Below are 22,454 nucleotides of genomic sequence, written 5' to 3' on the forward strand. Positions count from 1 at the left end.
AGTGATGTTTTTCTCCAGGTACATTTTGTTATCAAATCAGTTGTTTCCTTCATGTGTTGTTTGAATGGAGCTTGACGCTTCAGTATTGAGTTGTAATTCAAAAGCAAAATCAAAACTGTTCTTAATTAAGTGACTGCAAAACCTGGTAAATACAAAGCTCTGTTGCTTTACCACATATAGCTGAGTGAGGTGACTCATAGATGGAAAATATAGGGTTAGATCATTTTCTTGCCACGTTATTGTGAAAACAATTGTGTTTTGTCCTCTGTTATATCACAAGCAACGCAAAGCAGCTATTTCATTGTGATGTAGTGTAGAGAGGCCAACACATCTTCATTAGTTATCGCAAGCCGTGGCTGTGATTCTGTCTGGGAATTACAAGAAGTTTTTCAGTCACTTGTAGGGCTGAACCTGAAGTTAATGGCTTCTCCAGCCGTTCACCTACAGGCTGTAATTTAGCAAAAAGCCACTTGTGGGGAGACAACAGGATGTGTATAAGGTAGCAGTGATTTTCTGAGCTTTGGGTGGGTTTTCTATTTAATCTTTCAATGGAAGACGCAGCAGAGCTATTGATCTTATATCTTTACACAGGCTACTCCCATCGGTTCAGAGAAAGAGAATGACTGTGCTTGAATCTGACTGGCAAAGGCCTGTGACATATTATTTCTTTTATAAAGTATTTCCTTCTGCAGAAGTTATGAGACTTATGAGTCACTGTTGAATTAATGAGTACTCAAATTTGAGCAGAAGTTTCTGTAAGATGAAAACTGTAAGATATACTGCTGTTGGCATAATGTGAATGAGAAATGGAGATGTTTTGAAATTTAAAAAATATATTTTCATGTCTTTTTTTTTTAACAAAGTAATCATTTTTCATAAAGAAGAGCTTTGAAAAAAATCAATTTGTTATACAAAGAAATAATTCAAAAATTGGAAAAAGTTGAAGATGTAAATCAATATTTTGGTTAATTTTAACACTTTTGGAAAGAGGTTGATTTTTATTGCTGTGTTCCCCCTTCCTCCTCCCCCAAGTGTGTTTTCTAAAAATTGCAAGCAGTAATTTTCTTCCATGTATGTATTTAATGTCATGGGCTTATGGATATTATGGATGGATTATAATGACATAAATAATGTCAGTGCTTGGAAGTTCTCAAAATGGCAAAAACAATATGTAGAATAAAAATGCCTATAGTTACGTCAGCTTATTGCTGTTTGAAGTACATTTGCTGGTTCCTACATACATTCATTTACTCAGAATATGTTTGTTTCTATTCATATAGAGTTTCAGGCACGGCTCTTGGGTTCTTAAGATGTGTAGGGTGGCTAATTGCCATGCCTTCAAAGTACAGCTCTTTTGTTGACTATGATATTTTTTATTTTAAAGCTGTGGTATAGATTTGGAACTGTATCCATTTAAGTGTAGCATTGTGTTATGCTTTGGAACTCTATACAACATGTACAAGGCACAATTTGTTAGTCACTTTTGGGGTTTATTTATGAATATTTAAGAGTAATAGCTTAGTGTGCTTGGAATATGACGAGATTTATCTGTTATGATGCTGGTACCTACATAAAGTATCTTCTCCTTTTAGGAAGTGTACACTGCTGCTCAATAATGTATTTGCAGTGACGGCTGCATTGCTGATGTCGCTCTCTTTGCTGGCGGGATCGTTTGAAATGCTCATACTGGGCCGCATTATAATGGGTGTCGATGCAGGTAAGCTATTATCACGCTGTATGTATCTGTAATGCATGCCTTACACATAACATTTCTCCTCTCCCCCAGCTGCTGGTGTCAATCCTAATTCTTTCCCCTTTGCTTTATCAGCTCCCATAGAATATGCAATGAAAATCATTTCATTGATTAGGAGGATGTAGTCTATTCATTAAAGCTTCTCGTTCCTGTGTGTTTGGAAGTTGTTGGATCCGATGTTAATAGTGGTAGGATTAAACAGGACGTTTGGAACATCATCATTCACTCCTAGCAATGTTGTCTTCCCAATTTAAAAGTAAATCATGGAAGGACCTGTGCACCAGAGTAGTCTTGCACCTGGCAGTGAAGTTCTCAGCAGCTTTACAGCTTTCTAAATGGTTAGAAGTACTAACCTGATATGGAGACAGACTTGATGAAATAAGATGGTATTATCCTCTCTGTGTAATTACATGAACTTAAGCAATGGAAAGTGTTTTGGCTTTTGCAACACTGAGCATTTCTGGCAAACTTTGGCTATCTTGTCTATAAGTACAAACTAAAAAACAAAACAAAACAAAACAAAAGTTCTTTGAAAGTAGATGTGTATTTCACTTGCAATATGCAGTTTATGGGGAATTTTGGTGCTAGCTGCCAATTTTTGTCTCAGACCACCAGCAGATGATCAAATGTTTGGAGCTTTGTCAGTATGGTCAGTCTGCTAACCAGGGTCATGCACTTGTTTTCTCCTGGTTTTGAGCAGCATTCTTGCCCTTATTTTATGTCTGCTGTCAAAAGTTCACTGCAGTTGTAAGCCTGTATTTGGAGGAACATCTGCTAATACTTTTTACAGTGAAAATGTTTCATTTGGCACTGTCTGATCTACGTGTCTGATATGTTGTTTTTTCTTCCTTACCTGAACCAGTGCAAACTTCATTTTGTTTCCTTTGGGGTGAACAAATTAAAAACAAAAAAAATCTATTCTCTTGGTGATTCTCATCTCTCAGTAACCTTTGCTGCTTCTCTTCAAATAGCAGCCAACACACATCACTGTAGATGTGTAACAGAGATAATCAATCCCATGGCTGCTAAATAGTGCAAAAATAATTAGGCATGCAGAAAAGATAATTCATATTATCCGTGAATGTAATTCTGTTATTTGCAAATTTTTATGCCTCTCTTATGAGCAGATTAGTACTCAGACTCCTTTCAATAGATGTTCATTTTGTACTTGGTGTACGGAAAAGGTGTTATGACTTAGTTTATGTTTTTGTTTGTTTGTTTGTTTTTTCCACCTTTCTTTTGTAGGCATTTCTCTGAGTGCCCTTCCCATGTATTTGAGTGAAATATCTCCTAAGGAAATCCGTGGTTCATTGGGTCAGGTCACAGCAATTTTCATCTGTGTTGGTGTTTTCACTGGGCAAGTTTTGGGGCTTCCAGAGATATTTGGGAAAGTAAGTATGCAACAGACATTTTCTGTGAAAGAACACAAGCATGTTTAAAGAGCTGTATTTTGGTATTTTGACAGAGTTCCTTATGAAAATGGGAAACAGAACCATTACCTTTTTGTTTTGAAACACTTAAAAATGGTTTCTTCCATATCATTTAAGTGTGTGTGAGTTTGGTAGATGTGGCAAGCAGTTTTGACAGCTTGAGCGGATTGTGTGTGCATATGCATGTTTTCCCGTCCCATCCCCTTTCTTTATATACATTTATTCATGCTGTTGTCCTGTTTCTTTGATTACCGTGGAAATGCTTAGGAGTTTTCATGTATTTTATTTATAATTTTTCAAAGTGAGATAGAACAGAAAAAGCCTTGTTTTGAATTTGAACAAGAAGCTGACTCTTGCCCAATAATTCTAGTGCTTCTTGTCATGCACTCATGAACTAGCAGGTGCAAGAGCAGAGTTAGTATATACCTTTATGTAAAGCCACTATCTGTTTTGATACAGGAGGCTATCTTGCTCCCATAGGCTGAGATTAACTTGGTGGCCACTGGATGTCGTCATTACTCTGAATAAATGAAGTCGAGGTTTATTCAGGCTAGCACTTGGAAGTACTTTTCAACCAGAGATGAGTCTTCAAGGCAGTGCAGAGGAAGTGTCTGCAGCAATCCTCTTGCAGTGAAACCTGAACTAGGAATCCCTTCTGACAGTCAGCAAAAGTAGTAAACAGCTGAAAAGTGAGGAGAGCTTGTCCTCCCATGTCCATCTAAATTCAACTCCATGTAAATACATGATAGCATCCTCCCTGACACTTTTATTTTTGTATGACCAGCTCTCCTATTCTATCTTTTTATCCTTGGGCTTACTTATCTAACATTCTATGATTCTATGATCTTGTTAAGCTCTGCTGAAGACAAATGGTTTGATTCAACTTACCCTTCGGTTGAAGAACAGATTACTTCCCTCCCTCCCCTTTAAAGGCAGCAGATCTTAGGTAAAAACTTAAAATGACTTTCAGTTCATTGCATGGCTTCTGCAATGTCCTTTCTCTTGCTTTGAAAGCTAGTGCACTACAAAAGAGTGTATTAAATGTCAAGGAGCTGATTCAACTGCTTAGAATATATGTCAGCTCTTAAGCAGTAGATTTTTTTTTTTTTTTTCTAAACATGCACATGCTTTTAAAGGTGAGGTGTCATGTGAAAATTCACATTTTCCTGCCAGGTCTCTGGGTTATTTTGAAAAGGATATACTTATTCCTTGGTTTCATATCACTCTTGCTCTTTTTGTTTCTGTTCTCCCCTTCCTGCTGTCTTAATTTTTGTCACTCCCAAATCATGCAGATTGCAATTCTGCTTCTACAAACTGCTTTAATATGTTGTTAGTTAGTTAATATTACACCATTAAAGTTAACCATTAGTTTATATAAGAAGAAATATACTTTATTTGTGGAATTATTCATTTTCAAGATGAGTAACATCAGTATGTAAAAGGAGCACAGTTTTGGCTGGTGTAAATTAGCATAGTTCCAATGAAATTATTGGAGTTGGCCTGATTTTTCCAGTTGGGTATGTGGGTGTATTTTCCTTCTAATGCATTAATAACATTTAGCACTGAGGGAAAAGCTCAGGCTGTTTGAAATGTTATTCCCTCGTGCAGTCTTAGCCCTTTTTGAAGGCTTTATCAAAATTTCTTTTGGTTTCGGTCAAGCCAGGATTTTTTTCCATAGCTTGGAAAGAACCAAACATGGTGTCCTCTTTCTGAGTTCTTTGGTTCTTGCAAGACTCTCCTCCTCCCCTTCCCAGCAAACATCTTGCTTAAATTTCTGTCACTGTGTTTGATCATGTTTGAAAGTACATTCAAGACATTTGCCAACTACCTTCTAGATGTCATCTTCTCACTGATTAATGTTGTGGCTTCTGTAATGATGTGAAAGCTTATCAAATTATTCCCGGAATACTTATTTTGTTCTCCTTTTTCTTCTGTTGGAGAAAGTTTTGATGCATTTGAAGTGAGGACGGTATTCCAGATCCACAGCCACCCTATTTCAGAGATAGCTTCACATTCACAGTATCTTCTCAATGATTTCACTTGTAACTGTAAAGCAAACACTTGCTTTCCTCAGAATTCTGGGGTGGTTTCCATTATAACTTAGGCCAAGGCTGTAATATGACATTCTGTGATATAATTCTACATTTGAATGGAAAACTCCAATCTGTGGGAGCTTGTCACCGGTGATCAGCATTCTGTGCCACTGCGTGCACTAGTATCTGTAAAAAACACCCTTGTTAAGTCTGTCTAGCAATGACCAAATTTTAATTATCATGGCTTAAAACCTCACAAGGAATATTTTTCATTGCTCTTTGGCTAGTTGCTTGTTTCTATCAGAGTTGGTTGTAGGTAATGGTAATGTGAATAATAGAAATGTTATAAATATTTGTCTTCTGTCATGGTTTCATAAAAAATTTCTCCTGAGGTCTGTCATGTATGTATGACTTGTAACTTAAACAAATTGAAAGGTTATTAATCATAGTATTTAAGCTGTGATGCTTTTGAAGAAAGGAGGAACAAAGACCTAGTTGGGTATCTTGCTGGAAGAGACTGTTTGGAACAGGAAGGGACATGGGGAGAGCTGCAAGCATGGCTTCTTATAAGAGGAGATGACAAGAACGTTGCTTGCTTGGCTGAGGAAATAGAGGGAAGGGAGAAGATTTGACTGCACCTTGTTAATGCAGAAGGAAGAATTAGAGAGGGAAGAGTTGCTTAATCTGAAGGACAGTATTGCTACAAGAAGAACTGTTTATAAATGCTCTGTGAATAATTGCATGCTGAAATTCAGCAGTGATGTTTGGAACAGACTTCTGGATGAAGTAGCTTGAGCATAAAATTTAACTTTTAAATTGGAGCTTGGTGCATTTATCTGGATTATATGAGGTTGTTGCCTTCAGTGGTTCTGTAGAAGTCTTTCTACAGAAAAGGAAAGCATTTACATAGACTTTGGGGCATAGCCTTACAAGCCTTTATTAACAACCTGTTTGGTAACTTCCTCAGTTATCGAATGCAACAGTGTTCCTTTAAATGTGGAAATGTGATAAAAATAGCTCTGAAGCTCTGAGTATTACTTGAGGCAATTCAGAACGTGCTTCTTTTTGTGTCAAATAGGTTAAGCAGCCCCAAAGTGATTTTTAGTAGTTTTTTATTTATAAAGCCTCACACAGGTGAAGCAGGAGGCATGATTTGGTGCTGGGGGGCAATGATCAGGTTTCAGTTCTTTGGCTATGTTACTGCACTGCATGAATGCAAACCTGACAGTTTCAGAGCTCATGCAGAAAATATGTGAAGCACTGAAGTGAGAGTAGGAGAGCAAGTGCTCCCCTGTATCACAGAGTCCAGTTCCATACTTCCTAGACTAATTATGTTATAATTTCTCCTTCAGAAAAATTGTCAATGTTTGTCTTAAAGGTGGTTGCTTATTTCCTATCACTACAGCCTTCCCAATCTTTCTACTGGAAATGTTGATGGTCGAGAATCTTATTTAATTCTTTTATCTTTTTATGGCCAATTCTGTCAATTTATTCTCATTGTTCTTTTTGTCTTTTGGTCACTCTTTTTCCCCACCTACTGAAGTGTGCTTACTTTATCCTCGTCACATTACTTGTGATTTTTGTGTTCATAGAATCATAGAATATCCTGAGTTGGAAGGGACCCACAAGGATCAACAAGTCCAGCTCCTGGCTCTGTGCAGGACCACCCCAAAATCAGACCATGTGTCTGACAGAGTTGTCCAAACACTTCTTGAGCTGCGGCAGGCTCAGTGCCATGACCACTGCCCTGGGGAGTCTGTCCCAGTACCCGACCACCCTCTGGGTGCAGAACCTTTCCTTAACACCCAGCCTGACCCTCCCCTGTCCCAGCTCCATGCTGTTCCCTCAGGTCCTGTCTCTGTCCCCAGAGAGCAGAGCTCAGCGCCTGCCCCTCCGCTCCCCTCGTGAGGGAGCTGCAGGCCGCCATGAGGCCTCTCCTCGGCCTGCTCTGGGCTGAACAAACCAAGGGACCTCAGCCACTCCTCATATGTCTTCCCCTCTGGACCCTTCACCGTCTTTGTAGCCCTCCTTTGCACACTCTCTAATAGTTTTATATCCTTAAGGTTTGTTTCAGGTTAGATCATATCTTCTAGTAAAACAGTCTCTGTAATCTCCTTCTTATCCTAGGTGCCTTCCTCTATACCAATTACCAATTCTGGTTTTAAATTTAAACCCAAGCAAACAGCTACAGAGATAACTCAGATGAGATGAAATTACACTTTTTTTTTTTTTTTTTTGAATCAAAATACTCCTTATTTCCTGATTCTTCTGGAAAAGTTTTGGTTGAAATATTCTAGAAATACATTTTTTTTCCACGTCATACCATATTGACAAGAACTTGCTAAACACTACTACATCCAATTTTTAAATTATAGTATAAAAGAACAGATGCAAGAAATATAATAATGATTCTAAACCTTGAATACAGGCATTCTTTTGGTTTCTGAATATATAGGCTTTTATTCTATTTGTCTCCAAAGGTACTAATTTTAGAGTACTGCGTCTGAAGAATGTGTTCCTTTAGTGTGCAATGTTTACTAAGAGTGATTATTCCAAAGGAGAAAAGCTGCAATCATGACACTGGTCCTCTGCTGCTGTGCTTTGATATTCTTTCCCCTATCTTAATTCCCTCTCATTCACCAAAATCCCAGCAACTCCTTTCATTAAAGGTTCTGATTCTGACACATTCTAACCTATGGGAATCCGTATCTACTATGTTTCTGTTGAGGCTCGGGAATTATGCTATGTTAAAGCTGGCTGGTGATCAGAATACAGAGCACAGCTACTTTATATGCTGGTGACCTGCTTCTTTTCACAATCCTGACTTCTGAGAATAGTATGTTTGTTTTCATTTGCTAGTATCTTGTTCTAGCCTTCTCTAGTCCACAGCCATTTATTCTTCAGGAAGCCCTGGCAACTGTAGATGACAACTTGGTTCTGTCCCTCAGGAACTGAATCATGTTATCTGCCATAAGGTGGGCACTGAATTACTGCTGCTCGCTACAAGATTATTTAATTTGGGGCATTTTAGGTTCTATAGCATGTGCAGCTTTCTGCATATTTGACTGAAGGAGAAAACAGATATTTATGATAAAGTATTTCAGACCTGTCACTTTTTAAAAACACTGCCCTTCGGGTGTTTCCACTTTCTCTTTCTTTATGTGATTCTGCGACTAAATAAGCCAGAGCATTTTTCTGATGGATTGTTCCCTACAGATCTTTTGCCAGTGCATTGTCAACTTCAGTTCTGAAAGTTCAAATTTACCGTTACGATCTCAGGGGAATATTCCATGGCCTTAATTCCGGTGTATTCTGGGTATTCTCAAATGGTATCTCTCTGTAACTCATCTGTTTCTTCCTGCATGTAAGCTTGTGTCCCACTCCAAAGGTTTTTCTTAGCGTGTTAACATATTTTAAATGTTGTAGACCACAAAGTTGATTTTTGTCTATTGCTTCAGCTTGTTTAATGAAGGTGGGCTTTAGTCTTTCCTTTAATGACAGAGGATATAGTTTATGAATATATTTGCTGTAGTTACTCAATTCATATTTTTTATGCATTGAACCTCAGTATCTTTTTTCAATTTTGTACAGATATGAGAAAGGGCAAAAATGTTTCAGTGTGTGTGTATTCAGGACAGGTCAAACTGGAACTGTTGCATGTTGCCATCTTTTCCTCAGACTTTGCCTTTCAGAGCCATATTTCCTGTAGTGTGTAATGTTTTCCTAAGGTATAGTTGTTTTTCCAGCAACTTCCCCTAGTGGCTGCCTGGCTGTGACTGCTGTTCAGACCAGAATATCTGTCTGCCATGGGTAGGCCAATGGAAAAATAGATTTTGTTTACTTCAGGAGTCCTATATTATATACTTCAAGTCTTTTTATGTCATACTAGTCTAGCTATATTGCACAGTTTCATGGTGAGTAGCATGTCATCCTGGAAGCCTTGCTGTGCTATCTCCAAAGGCCTATTAGGGCAACACTTCCTGAACAATACCTATCGCTCCTGTAGGTCTATCCAGGCAACAAAATAAAAATAAAGCAAATGGAAAAACTGCTGATAGTATGGTAAAATTCCTGATGTGTCCATCTCTTCAATGATACAGGTAGTTTTAGTCACCCCATTTTAACAAGAACAATACAAGGTACAGGTACAGGACAGAGCAGCAGTGATCAAAGGCAGGAAGGGTTTCCTGAAGAGAAAAGACTTGTTTACAATTTGATGGCTCTTATGGGTAACCCCACGTGGGGTAAACAGATTTAAAAGAATGAAAAAAAATACCTGAGAGAAGACCCAGAATTTCTCTTCTGAATACATCTTGAAGTGATACACTGCATTTTTCTAGATTTTCCTCTGCCCCTTCTAAATACATTCAGAATTTGCTATTGCTACAATTTACTAACTCTTTATTAGTTAGATGTTGTCTTTGTCATTGAACAACATGAATTACAGTTTATATTCCACTTTTTGAGGAATTTGAACAGCTTTAATGCATAGCTGTCTAGCAATTACCTGTTTATACAAAAGGAATTGGAAATAAGCCTGTAACATACAATGATACTAGGCAAAATCCTCCCACAGCTTGTTACTTTGTTCTAGCAGAAAAAAAAAATGTTGTTGATGTAAATATCAATTTGTATGGCAAAAAGAACTAAATTTGGTAAAGGACTAATGAACTTAATCTATACTGTAGTTGTACTTTATTCTAGTAAGGCTAGTAAGAAAAGATAACTGTGATGAGCCCCTTTCAAATTAGTTCTGGTATGATTCAAATGGTATCTGGTATCATTCAAATGGTATGGTGTTTTTTTTTTTTTTAATTAAACTCTAAGAACTTCTACAGATTCCTTGTCAAACTATAATTTTCTTTACAAAGACTCTTGAAAATGGCATATTTGAAGTGATAGATTTTTTTGTACTTAGGAAAGTTTATATAGTAATCTTTCGCAATGCTTTACTAAGTTCTTTCAAAAGTATTCCTTCACTTGCACTAAAATAGACAGTGATGAAATAGGCAGTTTTACAGACTGTTTAGTTGAAGTCTGTTCTGAAAACTAAGCTTTGACTTCACTTGTCAAAGCTTCATTTTTAGTGTTTTTTTTTTTTCTTGTTTTTCTTTTTCTTTTTAACTGATCCTTCATCTTAAAACTCTTGACTGACATTCAAGGACTCCTTAAAAACTGTCTGTATATTACAACTGAGAAAAAGCAACTCAGAATTGCTCTGGGGACCCAGAGCCTGTAGATGGACAACAATGACAAAATGGTCTGCCTGAGATGCTCTTCAAATTAATCTTACACACTAGCATTATAAGACAAAATAAAAATCAATCAGTCCTCCTCATATTTTTCTGTGACCTCTTTTGTTCCATACATTTATGGTTCAAGGGGAAAATGACAGTGACTATGGCTAAAGATATTTATCTTTTGCCCAGAAAAGCTGTGGATGCCCTATCCCTGTAGGTGTTCAAGGCCAGGTTGGATGGGGCTTTGAGCAACCTGGTCTAGTGGAAGGTGTCTGTGTCCATGGCCGGAGGGTTGGAACTAGACGATCTTTAAGGTCCCTTCGAACCCAAACCATTCTGTGATTCTAGAGGGAAAATAAACTAGGAACTAGGTTCATCAGTGCTGGTCCCCCAATTTTTTTGATTAGGAGTTGCCTAAGTTTGGAGTAAGCTTCATTAAATATTGAGGAGGAATTTTCAAGTTCCTCTGTAGATGCTATGCCATTGAGACAGACTTACAAAAGGTCAGTCCAGTCTACCCTGGTCCCTATCATTCCTCTGAACAGCCGAGCTTGCACAGAGTTTCTTAGAAGCAGAGAAGCAAAGCCTCTTCGTATTCTTCTAGCAAAATGCAAAACTCTGACCTAAAGGCTAGAGCATTCCCTAGAAGAGTATTTTAAAGTGTATCTTAAGGATACAGCAGACATATTGGTACTTGTAAATGGCTGCTCAATTCCATAAGAGTATGGTAGCTGCTAAGTGTAGCTCACGAAAGCAGCTGTACAAAGATACAAATTTCTAAATACAATCTTAAGGGAAGAAGAAAAAAAAAAAAGCCTTTCAGTGCTTATTTAGATAATCACAGATTTCAGCAGGTGCTTTTCTGAGCCTGGATTGATTTGTGTATCTTTAATGTAAATCTGTCTGCACTTCTGTAAACTGGTACCAGACAGGCCAATTAAGAGTTACTTGAGATAGTGATTTTTAAGATGACAATCCTTTTTAAAGTATTCTCTTGGTCTGTTCTTTTAAGAAATGGGAAATTTCTTTTATCTTTTCAGAGTAACACATAAGACACTGAGTTACCTATTGCTGAAGCACTTTCTATGTCATGTATCAAAATATTTGCACTTAACTGCAAGCTGTGAGTTGCTGAACAGGGGCTTGGAGGTCACCTTACCCAATAGTTGAAGGGAATTTGCTGTGCAGCCACCAGGCTAGAGATGCATGGCCTTGGTCACGCTGACAAGGATACAGAAATGCTGCCAGGGCCCTTTGGGCTATTGCATATTCACAGGACAATTTTCAATACAAGATCAATAATAACCATGGGATGAGAAGGTCTGTTCTGTTACACCAGCCCTGTTGGTACGATGTGGTGGGTATTGTTGGTATATTTATAATGGAGACATTAAGTGAGGTATTTTGCTTATATCTACTGTGGACCAGCTGAGATTATGTATTTACTAGGGATCATAAATCAACATTTTATTGGTTCCCCCAGACAGACACAAAGGTATTTATTTGTTCTTTTTCTGTACAGAACTCATTAAGTAATGCATGGGAAAACAGCTGTGAGTCCTTGTAAATGCAAATGAGTTTCATTCCATTAAAGTTGTGCTGTGAAGCTTAAATTCCTGCAGTTTTAGGAATAACACGTGGCTGATTGGCATTGTGTAATATCCAAAAGTTCCAATTTTGCATTGGAAAGGGGAACGTCCTGCAGGAGAGGATTTGTCTGAATGTGGGTCTAAGTGTGGTTATAGAAGAAAAAACTATAAATATATGTATTTATTTATTTTTAGACTTATTGCTGAACAGCAGACAATGCCAGCGCATCTAACATTTGGATGACAGTTTCTCATCTTTGAGGATTTTCTCATAGACAGTTGAAACAGTGCCCACCTAACACTTCAGATGATCAGGTTTATACGTAGATGTATTCTGTTTAACTAGATCAGATGAAAAAACAGTGGACAAGCCTTAATGGAAAGAAGGCCTTCAACAGGTCTGAAGTTAAGAAAGATTTCAAAATACAATGAAAGTTGAGAGCAGTTATTCATAGTTTGTCAGACAGCTTTCTCTTGATCCACAAAAACATAGTTAGCACGTTGAACTAAACACAGAGTAATTGTTTTCCACTTATATTTAAGGTTTGACTTTTTGCTTTTGTCAGACTTAGAACCAAAAAACAAACAAACAAACAACAAAAAAAAAACCAAAACACCAAACAAACAATAACCTTTTTCTACCTATTGTGGTTGACTTATTAAAAAGCAATATGTGTCCACGAACCTCATCTTATCTGGTATTAGTTGGACTCTACTTCATTAGTTTATGAGAAGGTGTAGACAAAGATTTAGATGATGTCTTCTTAGTGCCTGAATATCTGATAATATTTACAAATCTGTTATTAAGGAATAAATCTGAAATGATTTGACCTGTGGCTTCCTTCCCAGTGTGCTTCACGGTCTGGGAAGATAATGACCACTTAAACCTTTTTGAAGGTTCTGGATGATTAAAATTTCAGTTATAATTCCCATTGTCCTTTATAAAATCACCCATTACTGCAAATTCATGTCCTAATATGTAAATTTGTCCTTTACAAATTGGATATTAATACTGCGGTAAATTGGTCAAGCATCATAGGGTAGCATGCAGTCATTAGTGTTGTGTAGTATTTTGTAGACTTGCATTTCTTAGTTTGCTTTTGAAACCATTGACAACAAATAAAATCAGCAGATATATACTGGATCGGTATTGCACCTTTGAGTTGTTTTTTTTTTAATTTAAAGTAAATGTCAAATTAAAATGAGATTTTTTTTTTTAAATCTAAACCAGATTGTTGCCTTTAAAAATGTGTCAAGATGAAATGTTCAGCTGTTTCAATTGATCTTAAAACAGCAATTGCTGCTTGTTTGTTTGTTTGTTTTAAATTATTTAAATATTTTTCTTAACTTTGATATACCTTAGTCTAACATTTATAACTTTAGTTTGGCAAAATATGATCACACAAGCACACAAAGAATGACATATACTGTAATTTCTAGATGCCCTGAAGCATCTTGCCTCACCTCCTGCCACAGCCCCAGAATGATGTAGGTCTCTTGGTTTTGTGTGTCACATCTGCCAGTCCTATGCAGATATCTAAAGTATACTAGGGCATCAAAATAATACATACAGTATGTTCAAACAACTGAATGTTATCCTCTTCAATTACTTTAATTTACTATTTCATACTGTATTATTTATGAAAGTTAACCTGATCCCACATGCTTTTCTGCAATGAAGTCTGTCAGAAATTTTGTGTAGCTTCAACATATTTTTTATGTTTCTTTCTAAATATGCTCAAGTTATGCTCACTGCTGAAAATAATCCCATCTGAAAGCTTGCTATTTCCCATTGCTATTTTTCAGAAATGAATAAACAAAGTACGCAGCAATTATGCCATTTAAGTGTTAGGTAAAAAAAAATAGAAAAAAAGCTAGCTATTGTTGACTCCATTAAAAAGTTGGACCAATAAGCATTATGGTAACTCTTAACACTTTAATTCTCTGTCTCAATATGTATGTACAACATGGTCTAACAAGCAATTTAATGAACAGAAGGTCACAGAAATTGGACATCAACCACTTTCAAGGCTGATCCAAAGGTGATTCAATCTGTAACAAAGACCTCCCGCTGACTACTGTGAATTTTAGATTAGGATTGTACAGCCTTAAGTCTGGTAACTTTCTGTAGTGTATAATACCTGGGAAGATGCTGAGACTTGAGTAGTAGTATGGTCAGAGCTATATCTATAGTAGTGACATAAAAATAAACATCCACATGGGTGCAGAATTGAGGGGAAAGATATGTACTGTTTGGGCTACCTATGTTTTAAACAAGAAAGTAAGCAATTCATAACTCTGTCATTAAAACTTGTTATGACAGATGGGGGTTACGGGTTGTATCCAGCAGGGATGCAAGCGTTGATTGATGAGGTTAGCTACCTCTGCAGGCAGAGGAGGCTGTAGAGACAAGTTTGGAGCGGCACCAGGAAAGTAAGAGGAAGGCAGTTGTCTTGCAAATTACACAAGTAGCTGGTCTTAACTGCCTCATGTTCATCATACCCTTGACTTGCAGAAGAAAAGACAATTTTAATGCTAAGAAATTAGTTCCACCTTGATGCTTTTTCAGTCCTTGGCCCCAAGCCAGTAAGGTTGTCCTTTACCATCAGGAGTATTTTCTGTGGGACAATAATAGATGAACAAAGAAATGCAGGACTTGTGCAGGCTTTTCAGCTTTGCACATGCAAGTCTACTCAGCCTGTTCAGAGCAGGGATGTGATTTTTCTGTATGACAGAATATTTGTGGTATAATATGAAGTTTTCATACCAAGTCTCTATTAAAGAGGATAAGATTCAATTGCTTGAACATAAGCATACAGTATCATTTTGATGCCCTGCCATACTTTAGATGTCCACATGGGACTGGCAGATGTGACATACAAAACCCAAGAGACCTGCATCATTCTGAGGCTGCAGCAGGAGGTGAGGCAAGATGCTTCAGGGCATCTAGAAATTACAGTAGATGTAATTCTTTGTGTGTGTGATTATATTTTGCCAAAATAAAGTTATGAAAATGCTCCCACTTCTTTTAGGAACAAGAAAAAGCAGATGATTCCATCTTGTATTAGGTGCTGTTCCGCACATACAAAATGGGGAAAATGTGTCATTTTTCATAAGAAAAGTATTATGCAAAAAATCATTATTGTTGCTAGAGTGTTAACTGTTTTTGTAAACCCACCATAACCCATTTCCCACTCCCAAAGGAATTAATTCTTGAATAAATATTTAGAAGAGTTGCAGATAGTGACTGGTAAATGGACGTTGAATACCTGCTCATGGACCAATCATATTTATGCTGTGCATTGAGTGAGAAAAAGGGATAGTGTCTATTTATGCTTCTATTGTAAACATATTGCTTTAATTTAATCTGAAAGTTTCAAGCAGTAAGCTAAATGAGCCCCAAATATCTCTATGAGGTGGCATGGCTGTTATGCTTTTAAAGGTATGTTTTCAAAAAATTATATATATAAATATATATATATATATAAATATATGTATATATATATACACAAAGAGTAGAGCCTGTGGCAGTCATGTATTTCCTAACTCAGTCTTTTTGCTCTTATTGCACATCTTGTCTAGCAGACTTAATTGGCCTCATCATTTTTTTCCAAAAATGAGTATCCATGTGTACGGTACTTCTTCCCACCTCTGTTGTATGACTCTGACAACATCTTTTTTAATTTTTATATGTATATGTATATTCTTAGCCTTTCCTGTGTGGAAAATGTCTTCAAATTTTATCAATAAAATCTTTCTAATCAACAAAAATTTTAAATGTAACCAGAGCTTAAATAGGTCATTGAAGTCCATATAGTCCACTAGTCCACCTGTCAGCAGTAACCATCGATATTTTCCCCATGCCAGTTTCTTTTCCACTTTTAATTCTTACAATATGTTCAATTTTCTTCATTTTAATTAGTAATTTTCTGACAATAACATTTGCTTTACTGTATTCTGATATAAGTTAATCTTGTCTAATTGATAAACCTGTGTCATGTTTTATCTCTTTTTTTTCCCACCATGTGTTTCTACAGCTTTGCACTTTATTATATCAAACTTTGAATGAGTCTGTGGATGTCAAACTTGCTCTACTATTTAGCTGTCTTTTGTAAATAGATCAAAGCTGGGTTTTTCATGCTCCAGCAAATATTCACAATGTGACAGTTTAAAATTAAAATCTTACCATCTTGACAGGTTATTTGTACAAGTTCTAAGCAGGTGATGAGTCAAGACTCTGTAATTAAAATATTTGTTGCTTTTCTCAGTTTTTCCTGAGATAAAATGTGTTGTTTTCATTTCTCTCAGTAATGTCTGTGTTCTTCTCCTTACTGACAGCTGAGGCAAAGTGTTACAGTGTCTTCTAAGTGATGCCTAAAATGTCTTTTCTCTTCACCTTGTTACTGCTTCTGAGCATTGTCCCTGTTTGTATAGAACAGGTTCTATTAATCCTTAAAAAGGTTAGGGTACCCTACTTTTCCCTGCTTCCTGTAATTCTTTTTATACGGTCTAATTCTGCTTGATCTTCAGCAATGTGTATTTTATACTTTCAGACCAACAAATGTAGCTCTTTTATGGATCTTTTTAAACTCAGTTTAGTCCTGATATTTCTTTTCGGTATAGGGATGAAAAATCTGAATATGGATAATGTTAATTAAGAGAAAAGCAAGTAGAATCCATTCCAAATGGATGGAAACATTTCCACTAAACTCAGTGACTTACCAATGTTTGTTGTTGTTGTTTCTGTAATATGCACACTGTTAAAAATGAAATAAATTTCTTCTTTCCTATTGAAATGAAATGTTTGCCCCTTATCTAAAGAGCAAAACACCAGTTTTATCACAAATGTATGAATTTGATTCAATTACAAGTTCAGAAATGCTCAAATATCCTTGTAGAAAACATAGAAGTGTAGAAGTATATTTATGATTGATTTACCTTAATTTTTTTCAATAGCACAATAAAAAGTAAATATAAAATCTTTCATAGAGGAAATAAAGGAAGCTCAGTGTCTTATGTAGTGAAAATAAATGTCTTGTTATTATTCTGTCAGGGTCTTATTTATTGTGAAGGGTAAGTTCAGAAGTTTAGTCTCATTCATAGCTTTCTAAAAATAACACTTTCTGAAGAGTTAGTTGAGAGAAAACTGAACTGAGAAAACATGCACTATGGGAGACTTTAAAAAGGTTGAAAGATTAATCCAAGTTAAGTCCCAAAAAGATGACAGAATGTTAATCATAGCGATATACAGTAGAAGGTGTTTTTTTTTTTAACTTAAAGAATCCTTGGCATTGTGGAAAAAAAACTACTCTCAATCAGCACATTATATTTCCTGTTTTTTTTTTTTTTTTTTTCCAGAAGTACTGTAAAAGCCTTATAAACTTTATTAAGCCTTGTGAACTTTTTATATGATATGTAGAAAGAGTATTTATATTATAGGAAGTAATCATAAGAGATTACATAAAACAATGGATTTTCTTTTACAACTTTGTATAAAATAAGTGCTTCCAGGCAGATACAGAATACAACTGATCAGACTGCCTGTTTTCTTAAGTTTCTTTACAAACAGGTGCCTGTTTTGTATATGCAATTTATTAGTTATTTTTAAAGTCTTAACCTAAGTTTAAATTTCAATTTTTTAAAATAAGACTGGTGATTGTTCATTTATAAACAGACTATTAACCAGTCTTGATGCTCCTATATTAGGTAAATTTCTTCAATCACCTGTATTAAAAAAAAAAAAAAATCAGCGTGAAGGAAGAGGTTCTTTAAGTCCTCACGTCCTCATGGTAACAGGCTCTGAGGAACACTGATAACATTGAGATTTGAATTTTTTGAAAAATCCCCTTCTCAAGTTGTTTTGCTATCTCTGGAATTTTTCATTCTTTCCTTTTCTTCTTTTTTTGTACGTTTTGTTTTTCTTAAAAACAACAAAGAAACAAACAAAACAAAACAAAACACAAAAAACTCTCCTCTTATTCTGCCTGGGAGTTATTAAATTAACTCATGTTCCAGTTCAGGATCTGAGCATGGTTTACATCCTCTAGCGTGCAGTGCGTTCTGTTTTGAAGTGTGAGAACGTAAAATAAAAACTGTCAACAGTTTGGGGGCCTTTTGAACTTTGATATGACTGTGGAAAATTATGTTGAAATAAAATTTATCGAGTTCTGTATAGGGGAATGTGGGCTCTGGATGGATAGATTCATTCTGAGGGAGAAACTGGATCCAAACCTCCAGTGCCTTTCAGAGTTCAATCAGACAGGATGCAATGCAATCTGCTTTTGATCTAGCCAAGTTTTTGAAAATGTGCTAGACATTATGACTGAGCAGTGGGCCCACTGAAGTCTCACCAGGCTTTTCAATTAAGAACCAAGTCTCAATTTAGAAATAATTGAATTAAATAGATAAATGATGACCTTTAATGAGAAAACTACTAAAGAAAATGAGTCTTGGCATTAGACAATTGAAACAAAAGGTATCTTAAGAACATGGACAGATAAAGGGCCATATTGTTGAGAAAATAATACTACAGGTACCTTTCTTCTCCAGCTACTTGTTAGTATTTTCTTTTCAGAGTAAACCCAGAGAGCTAAATAAGCTCTCTTTATAGCCTTTCCCAGCCTTTTACTGAAATAGTTTTCCTCAGGTGGCCCTCTAAAGCTAGTTTTAAATAATGAGTACATTTGGGGTTGCTAACAACTTTGTTTTAGTTGATTTCAAAGCGAATAATGCCACTTCTTTTTTTTGAACAAACAGACTAGAGTAAGAGACAGCTATATGTAACTATATGAAGATACTGCTGTACTGTTTATTAAAGAAAATTTGAGATATTATTGTGAATGGGGATGACTTGTAGAATACATATTTGAGTATATATCAAGATTTTTGTCTGTATGGTTGTTGATGCTGAAGGAAAGGAAAAGTATGTTATGTTTTCCAGCTCCCCTTTCTCTTTTTCTCTTTCTATAAGTTGAGGATTTAAATTCTGACTTCCTCAGCCCTCGAGTAAGGGGATCTGAGGGAAAAGTGTTCAGACTGCTTACTGATCTCAGGAAGAAGACATTACTCTGCTCATTGGCACGCTATGTCAAAGGATGAAAAGTTACAACACTTCCATTGTAGCTATTTGTGTTCCTAGTGTCAATATAGGAGAGTATTAATGACTACCATCTTTGCCCCTGTTCACAGGAATCTCGGTGGCCTTACTTATTTGGAGTGATCATCGTTCCTTCATTGGTACAAGTTGTGATTCTGCCTTTTCTTCCTGAAAGTCCTCGTTACCTCCTACTTGAAAAACATAATACCACCAAGGCAGAAAAAGGTATGAACTATTACTTGGTTTCTTGTAAGAAAGCACTTTTATCATAGGGATGCAGGCTGGAAAGAAATTTTGATATCACAGCGAAAGCAGAATATTTTAACCAGAAATACTCTCTTGACGATTATTTTTCCCTTGCTTTCTCCATTTGTCTTTATATGTCTGTAAAAATAACTGTTGCTTTGATTTTTTTTTTTTTTTAAATGAATTTCTCCAGCAAGCTGACTTTGTATTATTATGCATGGTGATACAAACTTACCTAAGTCATCCCGCTGCTGTGCATCAGCCACTACATGCAGTGTTCACTAGGGAGTGTAGAGGTGATTTCAGTCTTCATGAGTGTCTATTTATATAGAGTCTTTGCTCTTTGGCTAACAAAAACACTGATTCTGTTTCTGGGTTTTGTTCCATAGTCACTGTGTTTACCATGTGTTCTGTAACTCCATAACCTTTGTAGATCTAATAAAGACCTCACACACCTATTTAACTGAAAATATGCAGTGCTCCCATATTGCTTGCTTCAGTTTCACAGAAACAGACCAGAATATTTTGCTCTTACTTATCCATGCATAAAACAAAATAAAAAATTACTTTTGTGATCAGAGCTGTTGTATACTCTGCCCCAGTAAAATTACTATGGTCAGTTATAGCTTCCAATGCATCATGATGCTATCGTTGAGAGAATGTTGTAAGTCTGTTTTTACTTTTTATAGCAATACTTTTAAAAGACGAGTGAACAAAGAAGAAAGGAAGCTGATTGTAATACCAAAATGTTTGCAGAACATTACTGTGTATTAAAAATTATTCCTGAAAACTTAAATATAACCTTTAGCATTTTCAGTCCCTAACTAGCTGTTTAGAAAATTACTTGCAAAGTGTGAAATAACCTCTGAAACTTTAATTTCATGCTACAAGATTATTACATTTATGTAACTCACTCTGTCCTGTTTCTTCTACTGTAAAATGAAAAAATGACCATTTTGTTTTGATCAGCACTCTGAAATGAAAATGACACACTAATGAAAGTCTCCCATGTTGTCTCAGTTTGGTGTTGAAGAATTTTGTAATGGAGCCTCAAACATTTAAAGATACCACTCCATGTTTTTTTGTTTTGTTTTGTTTGTTTAAAAAAAAAAAAAAAAGAAAAAAGAAAAAGCAACAGGGATTTGCAGGGACAGCAGAGTTTTGATGAGGCAGAAAACAGGTTTTCCAGGCGCTGTGAAGGAAAGAGTTTGCTTGCCAACCATGGTCAGACCATCCATCAGGGAAACCATGGCAGGGAGTTTGGGGCAAACTGTCTGGGCTTGGAAGAAATGCCTTTGGGTGCCAAATTTAAACTGGCTCGGTTCTACCTGATAAAATTGTAGATGTATTTCCAGAGCTATGTCTGGCAATAAGCCTGCATATGCAAAGATATTGCATAATGTCAGACTTGCTTTAGGGATCTATTCAGAGTACTGTCACAGTGCTTGGAAACCTCACCACTGAAAGTGAATCTGGACCTCTTGTAGGTAGAGCTTAAAAAGTGTAAAAAATTGTCATGAAAATAACTCCACCTGCTTGGAAATTCACACCACTAACTGTCGCTTGTAATGGGCCAACTGCAGTCTGCTGTGTTTTCAGCATACGTGTTCTGAGAATGATTTAAAAACTGCTCTAGAAGCATTGGAAATAGATTCTTGGAGTAGAAAACATCAGGACAGCTACGTTACCCATACCTTATTGCCAGTGATTTGGTAGTTGAAATGAAATGTTTTCCCCACCCCAGGACATGCAGAGAACTCCAGATTAGGCATAAACTGAGCCTGAGCTGAGTATCTGGAGTAATGCAGTAGAATAATGAAAGCAAGAGGGGGGGGCTCTGTGATGAATAACTGTGAATTGACAGTCAAGAAAAATCATTTGCATGTTACCATTATCTCTGGAAATGGGGGAGGAAAAGCCTGAGTATTAAGGAGACCAGAGGAGTTTGTGGATTATTAAAAAACCTACTGCTTGTAAGCCATTAATGACCATGCAGTGTTGTCCATTATAATGATGACAACAGTAATGCTCTTGAATTATTTGCCTCTTAGGTTAGATCTGCATATTAATATGAGAAATGTGCAAGTCTTTCTTCTAAATCCTTTTTATTTTCCGCAATGGATCAAGGCTACTCATGCAAATATCATACATTTCACTCTGGATTATATCTTGTTGGAGAAATATAAAACTATTATTTGTAAAAGGTCTACCGTATTTAAGGCTGATGACTACATTAGTCTTTTTATAAAATACTCTATCAAAAGTTAAAAAAAAAAAAAGCTTCTAAAATGGAGATGACAATATTAATCTTCCTAATTATTTTAGAGTAATAAAAATCCAATGGGATAATATAGGTCATTGAGTTTCCACTGAGTTCTGTGCCTGCTTTTGTCCCTTCCTTGTTTTCTGCCCTCAGGAGATAACCAGACTATAGCTACCAAAACACAAGTGACTTCATTATCTTTTTTGGCAGCAGTGTAAAAGAGCACAATGCCTTTAAGTGGCAAATAAGAGCCTGAAAGAGGGAGAAGGACCAAAGTGATGAAAAAGAGGAGATGGGGGTTAGAGCAGGCTGGTGCCATGTGTGAACATAGACCACACCAGCATGAGACAAGCTATTCCATGAGCTCAGGAGTAAGGAGGCTCCAGATGAGTGATACCTCCTGAGCAATATCAGCTAGGTACCCAGTTCCCTACTTTCTCCTTTCTAACCATGCAAACGCTCTGGGTAGCTGAACTGAAGTCTTGCCTGGCTGATTAGCCATATGGACACTGTGGCAGACTTGCAGTTGTTTGCTGCTGAAAGCAATGCTAACAGCCAAGCAATGCTTGTCTTCCTGGAGTCACCATCCTATGATGGCTTCCTGAGACCAACACAAGCTGAGCTATATCCCATATTTGTGATTGACTGCTGAATGTGGGAGAACTGATTTATCTATGTGAGACAGAATGACTGAATAGACCCACAGCACAATCTATACACCTGCTTTGCTCAATAAATTAAAAGTCTGGTAATGGAGAGTGGGAAGAGCCATTCCATCTACCCTCCCAGCTCCGCTCTCTTGGG

General features: G+C 36.5%; 1 protein-coding gene across 1 annotated transcript in view; it reads left to right on the top strand.

The window, feature by feature from the left end:
* SLC2A9 (solute carrier family 2 member 9) overlaps positions 1-22,454 on the top strand; it is a 101,216-nt gene that overhangs the window by 17,256 nt on the left and 61,506 nt on the right. Inside the window, exons 4-6 of the mRNA XM_040556448.1 lie at positions 1,593-1,717; positions 2,999-3,144; positions 19,234-19,366. Of these exons, the coding sequence (XP_040412382.1) occupies positions 1,593-1,717; positions 2,999-3,144; positions 19,234-19,366 (404 nt within the window). The remainder of the gene's footprint in view (positions 1-1,592; positions 1,718-2,998; positions 3,145-19,233; positions 19,367-22,454) is intronic.

The sequence above is a fragment of the Cygnus olor genome, chromosome 4, assembly GCF_009769625.2.
Source record: "Cygnus olor isolate bCygOlo1 chromosome 4, bCygOlo1.pri.v2, whole genome shotgun sequence".
NCBI lineage: Eukaryota > Metazoa > Chordata > Aves > Anseriformes > Anatidae > Cygnus > Cygnus olor.